The sequence below is a fragment of the Tachyglossus aculeatus genome, unplaced genomic scaffold, assembly GCF_015852505.1.
Source record: "Tachyglossus aculeatus isolate mTacAcu1 unplaced genomic scaffold, mTacAcu1.pri scaffold_194_arrow_ctg1, whole genome shotgun sequence".
NCBI lineage: Eukaryota > Metazoa > Chordata > Mammalia > Monotremata > Tachyglossidae > Tachyglossus > Tachyglossus aculeatus.
The window spans coordinates 228,658-247,583 of NW_024044910.1; the positions used below are offsets into that span (position 1 = coordinate 228,658).

At 45.4% G+C, this 18,926-nt stretch overlaps 1 protein-coding gene across 1 annotated transcript in view; it reads left to right on the forward strand.

The window, feature by feature from the left end:
* LOC119923409 (cilia- and flagella-associated protein 65-like) overlaps positions 1 to 16,638 on the forward strand; it is a gene marked incomplete at its 3' end in the record, with an annotated part of 198,524 nt that extends 181,886 nt beyond the window's left edge. The window contains exons 25-28 of the mRNA XM_038742808.1: positions 530 to 688; positions 7,155 to 7,298; positions 13,720 to 13,836; positions 16,531 to 16,638. Of these exons, the coding sequence (XP_038598736.1) occupies positions 530 to 688; positions 7,155 to 7,298; positions 13,720 to 13,836; positions 16,531 to 16,638 (528 nt within the window). The remainder of the gene's footprint in view (positions 1 to 529; positions 689 to 7,154; positions 7,299 to 13,719; positions 13,837 to 16,530) is intronic.
* Between the last annotated feature and the right edge of the window lie 2,288 nt (positions 16,639 to 18,926).

The window sequence follows — 18,926 nt, forward strand, 5'->3', positions numbered from 1 at the left end:
TCCTATTTATTGAGCGCTTACCGTGTGCAGAGCACTGTAGGAGGCGCTTGGGAAGTCCAAGTTGGCAACATCTAGAGACGGTCCCTACCCAACATTCATTCATTCGTCCATTCAATCGTATTTACTCATTCATTCATTCATTCAATCGTTTTTATTGAGCGCTTACTGCGTGCAGAGCACTGTACGAAGCGCTTGGGAAGTCCAAGTTGGCAACATCTAGAGACGGTCCCTACCCAACAGTGGGCTCACCGTCTAAAAGATGAAGATGAGTGATGATGATGGCGATGGGTTCCAACCCCGGCTCTGCCGATTGCCAGCCGTGTGACTTTGGGTGAGTCCCTTGACTTCTCTGGGCCTCAGTTCCCTCGCCTGTAAAATGGGGATGAAGACTGGGAGCCCCCCGTGGGACAACCCGATCACCTTGTCAACCTCCCCAGCGCCAAGCACAGTGCTTTGCACAGAGTAAGCGCTTAATAAATGCTAACATTAGTAATATTATCATGACCCTTCTCCCCGTCCGGCCCCCCAGGTGGACGTCCCCTTCCGCACCTCCGGCGGGGAGTCGGCCCGGGTCACCTTCAAGGGAGTCGGCTACGACCCCCACACCCTGGGCGCTGCCGGGGCGTTTCATACACTCACCTCCTCCGACCCCTCACCGGGCATCGCCAGGCTCACCGGGCCTGGGCAGGTACGGGGCAGAGGCGGGAGGGCCGGGGGTAGGCCGCAGTTGGGGATCGGGGCCGGAAATAATAATAATAATAATAACAATAATAATAATAATAATAATAGTAATAATAATGGCATTTGTTAAGCGCTTACTATGTGCAAAGCACTGCTCTAAGCGCTGGGAAGAGGGGAGAGCCGGGACAGCTCAACCCACTTCGATTCAATCGTATTTTTTGCGCGCTGACTGTGTGCTGTCACACAGAAGAAGAGAAGCAGCGGGGCTCAGTAGGAAAGGAGCCCGGGCTCTGGAGTCGGAGGTCACGGGTTCAAATCCCGGCTCCGCCAGCTGTCAGCTGGGTGGCTTTGGGCGAGCCGCTCCGCTTCTCTGGGCCTCAGTGACCTCATCTGGAAAATGGGGATTGAGACTGTGAGCCCCGTGAGGGACAGCCTGATATTCTTGTAGCCTCCCCAGCGCTTAGAACAGCGCTTTGCCATCTTACCTCCTTCCCTTCCCCACAGCACCTGTATATATGTATATATGGTTGTACATATTTATTACTCTATTTATTTATTTATCTGACTTGTACATTTCTATCCTATTTATTTTATTTTGTTGGTATGTTTGGTTCTGTTCTCTGTCTCCCCCTTTTAGACTGTGAGCCCACTGTTGGGTAGGGACTGTCTCTATGTGTTGCCAATTTGGACTTCCCAAGCGCTTAGTACAGTGCTCTGCACATAGTAAGCGCGCAATAAATACGATTGATTGATTGGTTGATTGATTGATTAATAAATGCCATTATTATTATTATTATTATTACTGACTGTGAGCCCACTGTGGGGTCGGGACCGTCTCTATATGTTGCCAACTTGGACTTCCCAAGCGCTTAGTACAGTGCTCTGCACCCAGTAAGCGCTCAATAAATACGATTGATGACGATGACACTGAGCGCTTGGGAGTGGACGGCGCAGCAGCAAACGGACACGTTCCCTGCCCACAACCGGCTCGGTCAGTCATTCGGTCGTATTGGGAAGCAGCGTGGCTCAGTGGAAATCAATCAATCAATCAATCAATCAATCGGATTTATTGAGCGCTTACTGTGTGCAGAGCACTGGACTAAGCGCTTGGGAAGCCCAAGTTGGCAACATGTAGAGACGGTCCCGACCCAACAGCGGGCTCACAGGCTAGAAGGGGCTTTGGAGTCAGAGGTCATGGGTTCCAATCCCGGCTCCGCCACTTGTCAGCTGGGTGGCTTTGGGGAAGTCACTTCACTTCTCGGGGCCTCAGTTCCCTCATCTGTAAAATGGGGATGAAGACTGTGAGCCCCCCGTGGGACAACCTGATCACCTTGTAACCTCCCCAGTCCTTAGAACAGTGCTTTGCACATAGTAAGCCTTAATAAATGCCATTATTAGTAGTACCAGTATTTGGAGTCAGAAGTCATGGGTTCGAATCCCAGCTCCACCACTTGTCAGCTGGGTGACTTTTTGGGCAAGTCACTTCACTTCTCTGGGCCTCAGTTCCCTTATCTATAAAATGGGGATTAAGACTGTGAGCCCAACGTGGGACAACCTCATCACCTTGTAACCTCCCCAGTGCTTAGAACAGTGCTTTGCACATAGTAAGCCTTAATAAATGCCATTATTATTGGTAGTAGTATTTGGAGTCAGAGGTCATGGGTTTGAATCCCCGCTCCACCAATTGTCAGCTGGGTGACTTGGGGCAAGTCACTTCACTTCTCTGTGCCTCAGTTCCCTCATCTATAAAATGGGGATTAAGACTGTGAGCCCAACGTGGACAACCTGATCACCTTGTAACCAAGCCAGCACTTAGAACGGTGCTTTGCACATAGTAAGCACTTAATAAATGCCATTAGTAGTAGTAGTAGTATTTGGAGTCAGAGGTCATGGGTTTGAATCCCGGCTCCGCCACTTGTCAGCTGGGTGACTTTGGGCAAGTCACTTCACTTCTCTGGGCCTCAGTTCCCTCATCTATAAAATGGGGATTAAGACTGTGAGCCCAATCAATCAATTCATCAACCGTATTTATTGAGCGCTTACTGTGTGCAGAGCACTGTACTAAGCGCTTGGGAAGTACAAGTTGGAGACATATAGAGACAGTCCCTACCCAACAGTGGGCTCACGGTCTAAAAGAGAAGTGAAGTGACTTGCCCAAAGTCACACAGCTGACATTTGGCGGAGCCGGGATTCAAACCCATGACCTCTGACTCCAAATAATAATAATAATAATAATAATAATGGCATTTATTAAGTGCTTACTATGTGCAAAGCACTGTTCTAAGCGCTGAGGAGGTTACAAGGTGATCAGGTTGTCCCATGTTGGGCTCACAGTCTTAATCCCCATTTTATAGATGAGGGAACTGAGGCACAGAGAAGTGAAGTGACTTGCCCAAAGTCACACAGCTGACAAATGACGGAGCCGGGATTTGAACCCCTGATCGCTTACTCCAAAGCCCGGGCTCTTTCCACTGAGCCACGCTGCTTCTAGCCCAGTGTGGGACAACCTGATCACCTTGTAACCTCCCCAGCACTTAGAACAGTGCTTTGCACATAGTAAGCGCTTAATAAATGCCATCATTATTAGTAGTAGTATTTGGAGTCAGAGGTCATGGGTTTGAATCCCGGCTCCGCCAATTGTCAGCTGTGTGACTTTGGGCAAGTCACTTCACTTCTCTGTGCCTCAGTTCCCTCATCTATAAAATGGGGATGAAGACTGTGAGCCCAACGTGGGGCAACCTGATCACCTTGTAACCTACCCAGCACTTAGAACGGTGCTTTGCACATAGTAAGCGCTTAATAAATGCCATTATTATTATTATTATTATTATTTGGAGTCAGAGGTCATGGGTTTGAATCTCGGCTCCGCCAATTGTCAGCTGTGTGACTTTGGGCAAGTCACTTAACTCCTCTGTGCCTCAGTTCCCTCATCTATAAAATGGGGATTAAGACTGTGAGTCCCCTGTGGGACAACCTGATCACCTTGTAACCTCCTCAGCGCTTAGAACAGTGCTTTGCACATAGTAAGTGGTTAAATGCCATTATTACTATCATTATTTGGAGTCAGAGGTCATGGGTTCGAATCCCGGCTCCGCCGCTTGTCAGCTGGGTGACTTTGGGCAAGTCACTTCTCTTCTCCCTGCCTCAGTTACCTCATATGTATATATGTTTGTACGGATTGATTACTCTACTTATTTTATTTGTACATATTTATTCTATTTACTTTATTTTGTTAATATTCATTCGTTCGGTCAATCAGTCATATTTATTGAGCGCTTACTGTGTGCAGAGCACTGTACTAAGCGCTCGGGAGAGGACAATGCAACAACAAAGAGGCACATTCCCTGCCCACAACCAACTCAGTCATTAATCATCATCATCAATCGTATTTATTGAGCGCTTACTATGTGCAGAGCACTGTACTAAGCGCTTGGGAAGTACAAATTGGCAACATATAGAGACAGTCCCTACCCAACAGTGGGCTCACAGTCTAAAAAACTGTGGCATTTGTTAAGCGCTTACTATGTGCAAAGCACTGTTCTAAGCGCTGGAGGGGGTTACATGGTGATCTGCTTCTCTGCTGCTGCTTAGTATGCCACTTAGTAATAAATAATAATAATATGGTATTTGTTAAGCGCTTACTATGTGCAAAGCGCTGTTCTAAGCGCTGGGGAGTTTACAAGGTGATCAGGTTGTCCCACGGGGGACTCACAGTCTTCATCCCCATTTTCCAGATGAGGGAACTGAGGCCCAGAGAAGTTGAGTGACTTGCCCAAAGTCACCCAGCTGACAGTTGGTGGGGCTGGGATTTGAACCCATGACTTCTGACTCCAAAGCCCGGGCTCTTTCCAATGAGCCACCCTGCTTCTCTGCTGCTGCTTAGTGCAGTGTTTAGTACGCCACTTAGTAATAAATAATAACAATGATGGTATTTGTTAAGCGCTTACTATGTGCAAAGCACTGTTTTAAGCACTGGGGAGGTTACGTGGCTCAGTGGAAAGAGCCCGGGCTTTGGAGTCAGAGGTCATGGGTTCAAATCCCAGCTCCGCCACTTATAGTAATAATAATAATAATGGCATTTATTAAGCGCTTACTATGTGCAAGGCACTGTTCTAAGCGCTGGGGCGGATACAAGGTCATCAGGTTGTCCCACATGGGGCTCACAGTCTTCAGCCCCATTTTACAGATGAGGTAACGGAGGCACAGAGAAGTGAAGTGACTTGCCCAAAGTCACACAGCAGACAAGTGGCGGAGGCGGGATTTGAACCCATGACCTCTGACTCCAAAGCCCGGGCTCTTTCCACTGAGCCATGCTGCTTCACTTGTCAGCTGTGTGACTTCGGGCAAGTCGCTTCACTTCTCTGGGCCTCAGTTCCCTCATCTGGAAAATGGGGATGAAGACTGTGAGCCCCCCGTGGGACAACCTCATCACCTTGTATTTGGGTAGGGACCGTCTCTAGATGTTGCTAACTTGTACTTCCCAAGCGCTTAGTACAGTGCTCTGCACACAGTAAGCGCTCAATAAATATGATTGATGATTGATTGATTGTATCCCCCCAGCGCTTAGAACAGTGCTTTGCACATAGTAAGCGCTTAATAAATGCCATCATTATTATTATTATCATTATTATTACAAGGTGATCAGGTTTGTCCCATGGGGGGCTCACAGTTTCAACCCCCATTTTCCAGATGAGGGAACTGAGGCCCAGAGAAGTGGCGTGACTTGCCCAAAGTCACCCAGCTGACAGTTGGCGGAGCCGGGATTTGAACCCATGAACTCTGACTCCAAAGCCCGGGCTCTTTCCAATGAGCCACGCTGCTTCTCTGCTGCTGCTTAGTACAGTGTTTAGTACGCCACTTACTAATAAATAATAACAATGATGGTATTTGTTAAGCGCTTACTATGTGCAAAGCACTGTCTTAAGCACAGGGGAGGTTACGTGGCTCAGTGGAAAGAGCCCAGGCTTTGGAGTCAGAGGTCATGGGTTCAAATCCCGGCTCCGCCACTTGTCAGTTGTGTGACTTCGAGCAAGTCGCTTCACTTCTCTGGGCCTCAGTTCCCTCATCTGGAAAATGGGGATGAAGACTGTGAGCCCCCCGTGGGACAACCTCATCACCTTGTATTTGGGTAGGGACCGTCTCTAGATGTTGCCAACTTGTACTTCCCAAGCGCTTAGTATGGTGCTCTGCACACAGTAAGCGCTCAATAAATATGATTGATGATTGATTGATTGTATCCCCCCAGCGCTTAGAACAGTGCTTTGCACATAGTAAGTGCTTAATAAATGCCATCATTATTATTATTATCATTATTATTACAAGGTGACCAGGTTTGTCCTATGGGGGGCTCACAGTTTCAACCCCCATTTTCCAGATGAGGGAACTGAGGCCCAGAGAAGTGGCGTGACTTGCCCAAAGTCACCCAGCTGACAGTTGGCGGAGCCGGGATTTGAACCCACGACCTCTGACTCCAAAGCCCGGGCTCTTTCCACTGAGCCACGCTGCTTCTCTGCTGCTGCTTAGTACAGTGTTTAGTACGCCACTTAGTAATAAATAATAATAACGATGGTATTTGTTAAGCGCTTACTATGTGCAAAGCACTGTTTTAAGCACTGGGGAGGTTGCGTGGCTCAGTGGAAAGAGCCCGGGCTTTGGAGTCAGAGGTCATGGGTTCAAATCCCTGCTCCACCAGTTGTCAGCTGTGTGACTTTGGGCAACTCACTTAACTTGTCTAGGCCTCAGTTCCCTCATCTGTAAAATGGGGATGAAGACTGTGAGCCCCCCGTGGGACAACCTCATCACCTTGTATCCCCCCAGCGCTTAGAACAGTGCTTTGCACATAGTAAGTGCTTAATAAATGCCATTATTATTATCATTATTAGACTGTGAGCCCACTTTTAGACTGTGAGCCCACTTTTTAGACTGTGAGCCCACTGTTGGGTCGGGACTGTCTCTATGTGTTGCCAATTTGTACTTCCCAAGCGCTTAGTCCAGTGCTCTGCACATAGTAAGTGCTCAATAAATACGATTGATTGATTGATTGATTGATTATTATTATCATTACAAGGTGATCAGGTTTGTCCCACGGGGGGGCTCACAGTTTCAACCCCCATTTTCCAGGTGAGGCAACTGAGGCCCAGAGAAGTGGAGTGACTTGCCCAAAGTCACCCAGCTGACATTTGGCAGAGCCGGGATTTGAACCCATGACCTCTGACTCCAAAGCCCGGGCTCTTTCCACTGAGCCGCACTGCCTCTCCTAGTAGAGTGCCCCGCACATAGTAAGCGCTCCGTTACTTGTACTTTCCTCTCCCCCTTCTAGCCCGTGAGCCTGCTGTCGGGTAGGGACCGTCTCTAGATGTGCCAACTTGGGCTTCCCAAGCGCTCAGTCCAGTGCTCTGCACACAGTAAGCGCTCGATAAATACGATTGATTGATTGATTGATTGATTGATTAAATGGCATCGATGGATTTCAGGTGGCGTTCCTGTCCCAGCCCTGCCTCTGCCTCCGAAACATCCCAGTGCTCTGCGCCGTCCGCCGCCTCGTCTTCCTCAACAACCCCTCCGCGGGCGAGACCGTCGTCTTCTCCTGGACCTCGGGCAGCCGCAGCCATGCAGAGGTGAAGCCCCCTCCTCACCCCCCAAATCAATCAATCATCAATATCAACCAATCAATCAATCAATCGTATTTATTGAGCGCTTACTGTGTGCAGAGCACTGGACTAATGGAGTGATAGACCCCGGGCTTGGGAATCGGAAGGTCGGCGGTTCTAATTCCGGCTCCGCCGCTTAATAATAATAATAATAATGGCATTTATCATCATCAATCGTATTTATTGAGAGCTTACTATGTGCAGAGCACTGGACTAGGCGCTTGGGAAGTACAAATTGGCAACATATAGAGACAGTCCCTACCCGACAGTGGGCTCACAGTCTAAAAGGGGGAGACAGAGAACAAAACCAAACATACTAACAAAATAAAATAAATAGAATAGATAGGTACAAGAAAAATAAATAAATAAATAAATAAATAGAGTAATATATGTACAAACATATATACATATATACAGGTGCTGAGGGGAAGGGAAGGAGGTAAGATGGGGGGATGGAGAGGGGGACGAGGGAGAGAGGAAGGAAGGGGCTGAGTGTGGGAAGGCCTCCTGGAGGAGGTGAGCTCTCAGCAGGGCCTTGAAGGGAGGAAAGGGCCTTGAAGGGAGGCATTTATTAAGCGCTTACTATGTGCCAAGCACTGTTCTAAGCGCTGGGGCGGTTACAAGGTCATCAGGTTGTCCCACGGGGGGCTCACCGTCTTCATCTGGGAACTGAGGCCCAGAGAAGTTAAGTAATAATGACGGCATTTATTAAGCACTTGCTACGTGCAAAGCACCGTTCTAAGCGCTGGGGAGGTTACAAGGTGATCAGGTTGTCCCACGGGGGGCTCACAGTCTTCATCCCCATTTGACAGATGAGGGAACTGAGGCCCAGAGAAGTGAAATAATAATAATGGCATTTATTAAGCACTTATTGTGTGCAAAACACTGTTCTAAGCACTGGGAAGGTTACAAGAAGATCAGGTTGTCCCACGGGGGCTCCCAGTCTTCATCCCCATTTGACAGATGAGGGAACTGAGGCCCAGAGAAGTTAAATAATAATAATGGCATTTATTAAGCACTTACTATGTGCCAAGCACTGTTCTAAGCGCTGGGGAGGTTGCAAGGTGATCAGGTTGTCCCACGTGGGGCTCCCAGTTTTCATCCCCATTTGACAGATGAGGGAACTGAGGCCCAGAGAAGTTAGAGAAGTTAGAAGTTAGAGTTAGTTAGAGTTAGTTAGAAGTTAGAGAAGCAGCAAGGCTCAGTGGAAAGAGCCCGGGCTTTGGAGTCAGAGGTCGTGGGTTCAAATCCCAGCTCTGCCAATTGTCAGCTGTGTGACTTTGGGCAAGTCACTTCACTTCTCTGGGCCTCAGTGACCTCATCTGTCAAATGGGGATGAAGACTGTGAGCCCCACGTGGGGCAACCTGATCACCTTGTAACCTCCCCAGCGCTTAGAACGGTGCTTTGCACATAGTAAGCGCTTAATAAATGCCCTTCTAGACTGTGAGCCCACTGTTGGGTAGGGACCGTCTCTATATGTTACCAACTTGTACTTCCCAAGAGCTTAGTACAGTGATCTGCACACAGTAAGTGCTCAATAAATACAATTGATTGATTGATTGATTAATAATGATGGCATTTATTAAGCGCTTACTCTGTGCAAAGCACCGTTCTAAGCACCGGGGAGGTTATAAGGTGATCAGGTTGTCCCACGGGGGGCTCCCAGTCTTCATCCCCATTTGACAGATGAGGGAACTGAGGCCCAGAGAAGTTAAGTAATAATGATGGCATTTATTAAGCACTTGCTATGTGCATAGCACTGTTCTAAGCACTGGGGAGGTTACAAGCAGTGTGGCTCAGTGGAAAGGGCATGGGCTTTGGTGTCAGAAGTCATGGGTTCAAATCCCACCGAATCCCAGCTCTGCCAATTGTCAGCTGTGTGACTTTGGGCAAGTCACTTAACTTCTCTGTGCCTCAGTTCCCTCATCTGTAAAATGGGGATGAAGACTGTGAGCCCCACGTGGGGTAACCTGATGACCTTGTATCTACCCCAGCGCTTAGAACAGTGCTTGGCATATAGTGAGCGCTTAACAAATACCAAAATCATCATCATCATCATCATCATCATTATTTTAATGATTTATTAGGAATTATTATTAATTAATAATAATAATAACAATAAATATGATTGACCGACTTATTAACTCCCTCCCAGCAGCCCAGCGCCCACTGGGTGCAGAGCGCTAGTGTGGCCACCAGGGGGTGACACAGGCCCCACCATCCGTCAATCATCTCCCTTTTTTTAATCAATCAATCAATCAATCAATCAATCAATCGTATTTATTGAGCGCTTACTGTGTGCAGAGCACTGGACTAAGCGCTTGGGAAGGACAAGTTGGCAACATATAGAGACAGTCCCTACCCAACAGTGGGCTCACAGTCTAAAAAGGGGGAGATAGAGAACAAAACCGAACATACTAACAAAATAAAATTAAAAAATGGATATGTACAAGTAAAATAAATAAATAAATAAATAGAGTAATAAATATGTACAAACATATATACATATATACAGGTGAGTCATTCATTCATCCAATCGTATTTATTGAGCGCTTCCTTTCCATTCACTCATTCATTCAATCGTATTTAATAATAATGATAATGATGGCATTTGTTAAGCGCTTACTATGTGCGAAGCACTGTTCTAAGCGCTGGGGGGGGGGTACAAGGTGATCAGGTTGTCCCACGTGGGGCTCACAGTCTCAGTGGAAAGAGCCCGGGCTTTGGATTCAGAGGTCATGGGTTCAAATCCCGGCTCCGCCAATTGTCAGTTGGGTGACTTTGGGCAAGTCACTTCACTTCTCTGGGCCTCAGTGACCTCATCTGGAAAATGGGGATGAAGACTGTGAGCCCCCCGTGGTACAACCTGATCGCCTTGTAACCTCCCCAGCGCTTAGAACAGTGCTTTGCACGTAGTAAGCACTTAATAAATGCCATCATCATTATTATTATTATTAACTGAGGCCGTTACTGTGTACTAAGCGCACGGAATGTACAACAGATACGATTGAATGAATGAAAAAAGACATGCTGCTTCTCGACTGGTAGGAGCGAAGCGGCCCTACCTTAATAATAATAATGATGATGGTATTTGTTAAGCGCTTACTAGGTGCCAGGCGCTGTTCTAAACGCTGGGGGAGACACAAGGTTGGCTTACCTCCTTCCCTTCCCCACAGCACCTGTATATATGTAAATATGTTTGTACATATTTATTACTCTATTTATTGCTTTATTTTACTTGTACATATCTATTCTATTTATTTTATTTGGTTAATATGTTTTGTTTTGTTGTCTGTCTCCCCCTTCTAGACTGTGAGCCCACTGTTGGGTAGGGACCATCTCTCTATGTTACCAACTTGGACTTCCCAAGCGCTTAGTACAGTGCTCTGCACACAGTAAGCGCTCAATAAATACGATTGATTGATTGATAGTAAGCGCTTAATAAATGCCATCATTATTATCGTTATTATTAACTGAGGCCGTTACTGTGTACTAAGCGCTTGGAATGTACACCAGATGCGATTGAATGAATGAACGGAGGAAGCACCTGTATATATGTATATATGTTTGTACATATTTATTACTCTATTTATTGCTTTATTTTACTTGTACATATCTATTCTATTTATTTTATTTGGTTAATATGTTTTGTTTTGTTGTCTGTCTCCCCCTTCTAGACTGTGAGCCCACTGTTGGGTAGGGACCATCTCTCTATGTTACCAACTTGGACTTCCCAAGCGCTTAGTACAGTGCTCTGCACACAGTAAGCGCTCAATAAATACGATTGATTGATTGATAGTAAGCGCTTAATAAATGCCATCATTATTATCGTTATTATTAACTGAGGCCATTACTGTGTACTAAGCGCTTGGAATGTACAACAGATGCGATTGAATGAATGAACGGAGGAAGCACCTGTATATATGTATAGATGTTTGTACATATTTATTACTCTATTGATTTATTTTACTTGTACATATCTATTCTATTTATTTTATTTGGTTAATATGTTTGGTTTTGTCGTCTGTCTCCCCCTTCTAGACTGTGAGCCCGCTGTTGGGTAGGGACCGTCTCTAGATGTTGCCAACTTGTACTTCCCAAGCGCTTAGTCCAGTGCTCTGCACACAGTAAGCGCTCAGTAAATACGATTGAATGAATGAATGAATGAATGAAAAAAGACATGCTGCTTCTCTACTGGTAGGAGGGAAGCGGCCCTCCCTTAATAATAATAACGATGATGATGGTATTTAAGCGCTTACTAGGTGCCAGGCGCTGTTCTAAACGCTGGGGGAGACACAAGTTTGGCTTACCTCCTTCCCTTCCCCACAGCACCTGTATATATGTATATATGTTTGTACATATTTATTACTCTATTTATTTATTTATTTTACTTGTACCTATCTATTCTATTTATTTTATTTTGTTAGTACGTTCAGTTTTGTTCTCTGTCTCCCCCTTCTAGACTGTGAGCCCGCTGTTGGGTAGGGACCGTCTCTAGATGTTGCCAACTTGGACTTCCCAAGCGCTTAGTCCAGTGCCCTGCACACAGTAAGCGCTCAATCATCAATCGTATTTATTGAGCACTTACTGTGTGCAGAGCACTGGACTAAGCGCTCAATAAATACTATTGATTGATTGATTGATTGATAGTAAGCGCTTAATAAATGCCATCATTATTATCACTATTATTAACTGAGGCCGTTACTGTGTACTAAGCGCTTGGAATGTACAACAGATGCGATTGAATGAATGAACGGAGGAAGCACCTGTATATATGTATAGATGTTTGAGCCCACTGTTGGGTAGGGACTGTCTCTATATGTTGCCAACCTGTACTTCCCAAGCGCTTAGTCCAGTGCTCTGCACACAGTAAGCGCTCAATAAATACGATTGATGATGATGATATGTTTGTACATATTTATTACTCTATTTATTGATTTATTTTACTTGTACATATCTAATCTATTTATTTTATTTTGTTAATATGTGTTGGTTTGTTGTCTGTCTCCCCCTTCTAGGCTGTGAGCCCGCTGTTGGGTAGGGACCGTCTCTATATGTTGCCAACTTGTACTTCCCAAGCGCTTAGTACAGTGCCCTGCACACAGTAAGCGCTCAGTAAATATGATTAATTGATTGATTGATTACCTCCTTCCCTTCCCCACAGCACCTGTATATATGTATTCATGTTTGTACATATTTATTACTCTATTTATTGATTTATTTTCCTTGTACATATCTATTCTATTTATTTAATTTGGTTAATATGTTTGGTTTTGTCGTCTGTCTCCCCCTTCTAGACTGTGAGCCCGCTGTCGGGTAGGGACTGTCCCTAGATGTTGCCAACTTGGACTTCCCAAGGGCTTAGTCCAGTGCCCTGCACACAGTAAGCGCTCAATCATCAATCGTATTTATTGAGCGCTTACTGTGTGCAGAGCACTGGACTAGGTGCTCAATAAATACTGTTGATTGATTGATTGATAGTAAGCGCTTAATAAATGCCATCATTATTATCACTATTATTAACTGAGGCCGTTACTGTGTACTAAGCGCTTGGAATGTACAACAGATGCGATTGAATGAATGAACGGAGGAAGCACCTGTATATATGTATAGATGTTTGAGCCCACTGTTGGGTAGGGACTGTCTCTATATGTTGCCAACCTGTACTTCTCAAGCGCTTAGTCCAGTGCTCTGCACACAATAAGTGCCCAATAAATACGATTGATGATGATGATATGTTTGTACATATTTATTACTCTATTTATTGATTTATTTTACTTGTACATATCTAATCTATTTATTTTATTTTGTTAATATGTGTTGTTTTGTTGTCTGTCTCCCCCTTCTAGCCTGTGAGCCCGCTGTTGGGTAGGGACCGTCTCTAGATGTTGCCAACTTGGACTTCCCAAGCGCTTAGTCCAGTGCTCAGCACACAGTAAGCGCTCAGTAAATATGATTGATTGATTGATTGATTGATTACCTCCTTCCCTTCCCCACAGCACCTGTATATATGTATATAGGTTTGTACATATTTATTACTCTATTGCTTTATTTCACTTGTACATATCTATTCTATTTATTCTATTTGGTTAATATGTTTGGTTTTGTCGGCCGTCATCATCATCAATCGTATTTATTGGGCGCTTACTATGTGCAGAGCACTGTACTAAGCGCTTGGGAAGTACAAATTGGCAACATATAGAGACAGTCCCTACCCACATCTCCCCCTTCTAGACTGTGAGCCCACTGTCAGGTAGGGACCGTCTCTCGATGTTGCCAACATGGACTTCCCAAGGGCTTAGTCCAGTGCTCTGCCCACAGTAAGCGCTCAATAAATATGATTGATTGATTGATTCCCAGCCTCACGGTGGCCTGACCCTTTGCCAGCTGTTGCAGGTGTGTCCCTCGATGGGGCTGGTGGCCCCGGGGGCCAATGCCCCCTGTGTGGTGACCCTGAAGGCGTCGGAAGCCCCCTGCTTCTACAGCGTTGACCTGGTGTGCGAGGTGAGACCAGAAACGGGCAAGGGTGGGGTGGCCTGGGGCATGTCACTGCATTTCTCTGGGCCTCAGTTCCCTCCTCTGGAAAATGGGGAGGAAACGGTGAGTCATTCATTCATTCAGCCGCATCGATTGAGCGCGTACTGTGTGCAGAGCACTGGACTAAGCGCTTGGGAAGTACAAGTTGGCGACATATAGCGACGGTCCCTGCCCAACAGCGGGCTCACAGGCTAGAAGAAGGGGGACAGGCACTAGGTCCAACCCCATTTGCTTCGATCCACCCCAGCGCTTAGAGCGCTTAGTACAGTGCTAAGCGCTTAGTATAGTGCTCTGCACACAGTAAGCGCTCAATAAATACGATTGAATGAACAGTGCCTGGGCCTATAGTAAGCACTACCATTTTATATATATATATACATATATACATATATATATATATATATGTATGTTGCCAACTTGTACTTCCCAAGCGCTCAATAAATACGATTGAATGAGCAGTGCCTGGGCCTATAGTAAGCACTACCATTTATATATATATATATATATATTATATATATATTATATATATATGTTGCCAACTTGTACTTCCCAAGCGCTTAGTCCAGTGCTCTGCACACAGTAAGCGCTCAGTAAATACAATTGAATGAATGAATGATTTATTACTCTATTTTACTTGTACATATTTACTATTCTATTTATTTTATTTTGTTAATATGTTTTGTTTTGTTGTCTGTCTCCCCCTTCTAGACTGTGAACCCACTGTTGGGTAGGGACCGTCTCTTTTTTGTTGCCAACTTGTACTTCCCAAGCACTTAGTCCAGTGCTCTGCACACAGTAAGCGCTCAGTAAATACGATTGAATGAATGAATGATTTATTACTCTATTTATTTTACTTGTACATATTTACTATTCTATTTATTTTATTTTGTTAATATGTTTGGTTTTGTTGTCTGTCTCCCCCTTCTAGACTGTGAGCCCGCTGTTGGGTAGGGACCGTCTCTTTTTTGTTGCCAACTTGTACTTCCCAAGCACTTAGTACAGTGCTCTGCACACAGGAAGCGCTCAATAAATACAATTGAATAAACAGCGCGTGGGCCTATAGTAAGCACTACCATTTTTTTTTTTTTTAAAGTAATTCCGCTTCTCTGGGTCTCCATTACCGCTGTGACTTGACCTTGGTCAACTGACCTTGGTCAAGTCACTTCACTTCTCTGTGCCTCAGTTACCTCCTCTGTAACACCTCCTCCCAGACTGAGCCCCCTCCTTCCTCTCCCCATCCCCCCCGCCTTACCTCCTTCCCCTCCCCACATCACTTGTATATATATATATATATATATATATATATATATATATATATATATACACATACATATATATATATACATATATATTTGTTGCCAACTTGTACTTCCCAAGCGCTTAGTACAGTGCTCTGCACACAGTAAGCGCTCAGTAAATACGATTGAATGAATGAATGAATGATTTGTTACTCTGTTTTACTTGTACATATTTACTATTCTATTTATTTTATTTTGTTAATATGTTTTGTTGTCTGTCTCCCCATTCTAGACTGTGAGCCCGCTGTTGGGTAGGGACCGTCTCTTTTTTGTTGCCACCTTGTACTTCCGAAGCGCTTAGTCCAGTGCTCTGCACACAGTAAGCGCTCAGTAAATACGATTGAATGAATGAATGAATGATTTATTACTCTATTTATTTTACTTGTACATAGTTACTATTCTGTCTATTTTATTTTGTTAAATATGTCTTGTTTTGTTGTCTATCTTCCCCTTCTAGACTGTGAGCCCGCTGTCGGGTAGGGACCGTCTCTTTTTTGTTGCCACCTTGTACTTCCCAAGCACTTAGTCCAGTGCTCTGCACGCAGTAAGCGCTCAGTAAATACGATTGAATGAATGAATGAATGATTTATTACTCTATTTTACTTGTACATATTTACTATTCTATCTATTTTATTTTGTTAATATGTCTTGTTTTGTTGTCTGTCTCCCCCTTCTAGACTGTGAGCCCGCTGTTGGGTAGGGACCGTCACTTTTTTGTTGCCAACTTGTAAGCCCACTGTTGGGTAGGGACTGTCTCTATATGTTGCCAACTTGTACTTCCCAAGCGCTTAGTCCAGTGCTCTGCACACAGTAAGCGCTCAATAAATATGATTGATGATGATGTTGGTGTTTGTTAAGCACTTACTATGTGCCAAGCACTGTTCTAAGCACTGCGGGGGATACAAGGTTATCAAGGTTGTCCCACGTGGGGCTCACCATCTTAATCCCCGTTTTCCAGATGAGGGAACTGAGGCCCAGAGACGTGAAGTGACTTGCCCAAAGTCACCCAGCTGACAAGTGGCAGAGCCGGGATTAGAACCCACGACCTCTGACTCCCAAGCCCGGGCTCTTTCCACTGAGCCGCGCTGCCTCCCCAACTTGTACTTCCCAAGCGCTTAGTCCAGTGCTCTGCACAAAGTAAGCGCTCAATCAATACGATTGAATGAATGAAGCACTTAGAACAGTGCTCTGCAAAAAGTAAGCGCTCAATCAATACGATTGAATGAATGAAGCGCTTAGAACAGTTCTTTGAACATAGTAAGCGCTTAATAAATGCCATTATTATTATTATTTTTTTAAAAAGGGAGGGGGACAGGGGAAGGGGAAGTGGTGGGGTCTCTTGCCCGCTTCCTCGCCCCTCCAGGTGTATGCCAAGCGGTCACTAGCCCGATACCAGGAGGAGCTTCAGGCCTGGGAATCCGAGCGACTGAGGCAAGAAGAGGAATTCACCATCACGGAGCTCGGCCTGCAGGTGAGCGTCGGGCCCTGGGGTTGGAAGGATCATCATCAATCGTATTTATTGAGCGCTTACTGTGTGCAGAGCACTGGACTAAGCGCTTAAGGAGAGGGGGACCCCTTCGAGAGGGAAGGGGCTGGGGTGGGGTCTCCTCCCTCCACTCTGTCCCTCCGTCCTTGGCCACAGTCAATCAATCAATCAATCAGTCGTATTTATTGGGCGCTTACTGTGTACAGAGCACTGGACTAAGCGCTTGGGACTAAACAGACCCATTCCCTGCCCACAAGGAGCCGACAGTCCAGACTCTGAGCCCGCTGTCGGGTAGGGACCGTCTCTAGATGTTGCCAACTTGGACTTCCCAAGCGCTTAGTCCAGTGCTCGGCACACAGGAAGCGCTCAGTCAATACGATCGAATGAATGAATGAATGGGGGGGAGACAGACATGAATAGAAAGAAATAAAAGGAGGGGTGTGGACATATGTGGAGAAGCAGCGCGGTTCGGCGGAAAGAGCCCGGGCTTTGGAGTCAGAGGTCATGGGTTCAAATCCCGGCTCCGCCACTTGTCAGCTGGGTGACTTTGGGCATGTCACCTCACTTCTCTGGGCCTCAGTTCCCTCATCTGGAAAATGGGGATGAAGACTGGGAGCCCCCTGTGGGACAACCTGATCACCTTGTCACCTCCCCAGTGCTTCGAACAGTGCTTTGCACATAGTAAGCGCTTAATAAATGCCATCATTATTATTATTATTAGGTCATGGGTTCAAATCCCAGCTCTGCCAATGATCAGCTGGGTGACTTTGGGCAATTCACTTCACTAAGCCCCTTCTAGGCTGTGAGCCCACTGTTGGGTAGGGACCGTCTCTATATGTTGCCAACTTGGACTTCCCAAGCGCTTAGCACAGTGCTCTGCACACCGTAAGCGCTCAATAAATACGATTGAATGAATGAATGAATGAACTTCTCTGGGCCTCAGTTCCCTCATCTGGAAAATGAGGATGAAGACTGTGAGCCCCCCGTGGGACAACCTGATCACCTTGTATCTCCCCCAGCGCGTAGAACAGGGCTTTGCACATAGTAAGCGCTTAACAAATGCCATTGTTATTATTAGAACAGTACTTTGCACATAGTAAGCACTTAATAAATGCCATTATTATTATTATTATTATTATTAAGTGGTGGGACTGGGAGGGGGGATGAAGAAAGAGAGCAAGTCAGGGCAACGCAGAAGGGAGTGGGAGAAGAGGAAAGCGGGGCTTAGTCAGGGCAGGCTTCTTGGAGGTCAGTCAGTTAATCGTATTTATTGAGCGCTTACTGTGTGCAAAGCACTGTAATAATAAGGATTCTGGTAGTTGTTAGGCGCTTACTATATGCCAAGCACCGTTCTAAGTGCTGGGTAGATACAAGGAAATCAGGCTGGGCATGGCCCCAGTCCCACGTGGGGCTCACCATCTTCATTCCCATCATAATAATAATGATGATGGTTTTTGTTAAGCGCTTACTATGTGCCGAGCACTGTTCTAAGCGCTGGGGCAATAATAATGATGGCATTTGTTAAGCGCTTACTACGTGCGAAGCACTGTTCTAAGCTGGGGTAGATACAAATTGTCCCACGTGGGGCTCACCGTCTTCATTCCCATTATAATAATAATGATGATGGTTTTTGTTAAGCGCTTACTATGTGCCGAGCACTGTTCTAAGCGCTGGGGCAATAATAATGATGGCATTTGTTAAGCGCTTACTACGTGCAAAGCACTGTTCTAAGCTGGGGTAGATACAAATTGTCCCACGTGGGGCTCACCGTCTTCATTCCCTTTATAATAATGATTGTTTTATATATATATATATATATATACATATATGTGTATATATAATCATCATCAACCGTATTTATTGAGCGCTTACTGTGTGCAGAGCACTGTACTAAGCGCTTGGGAAGTACAAATTGGCAACATATAGAGACAGTCCCTACCCAACAGTGGGCTCACAGTCTAAAAGGGGGAGACAGAGAACAAAACCAAACATACTAACAAAATAAAATATATATATATATATTATAATGATGGTTTTTAAATGCTTACTATGTGCCGAGCACTGTTCTAAGCGCTGGGGCAATAATAATGATGGCATTTGTTAAGCGCTTACTACGTGCAAAGCACTCTTCTAAGCTGGGGTAGATACAGATTGTCCCACGTGGAGCTCACAGTCTTCATCCCCATTTTACAGGTGAGGGAACTGAGGCCCAGAGAATAATAATAATAATAATAATAATAATAATAATAATAATGGCATTTATTAAGCACTTA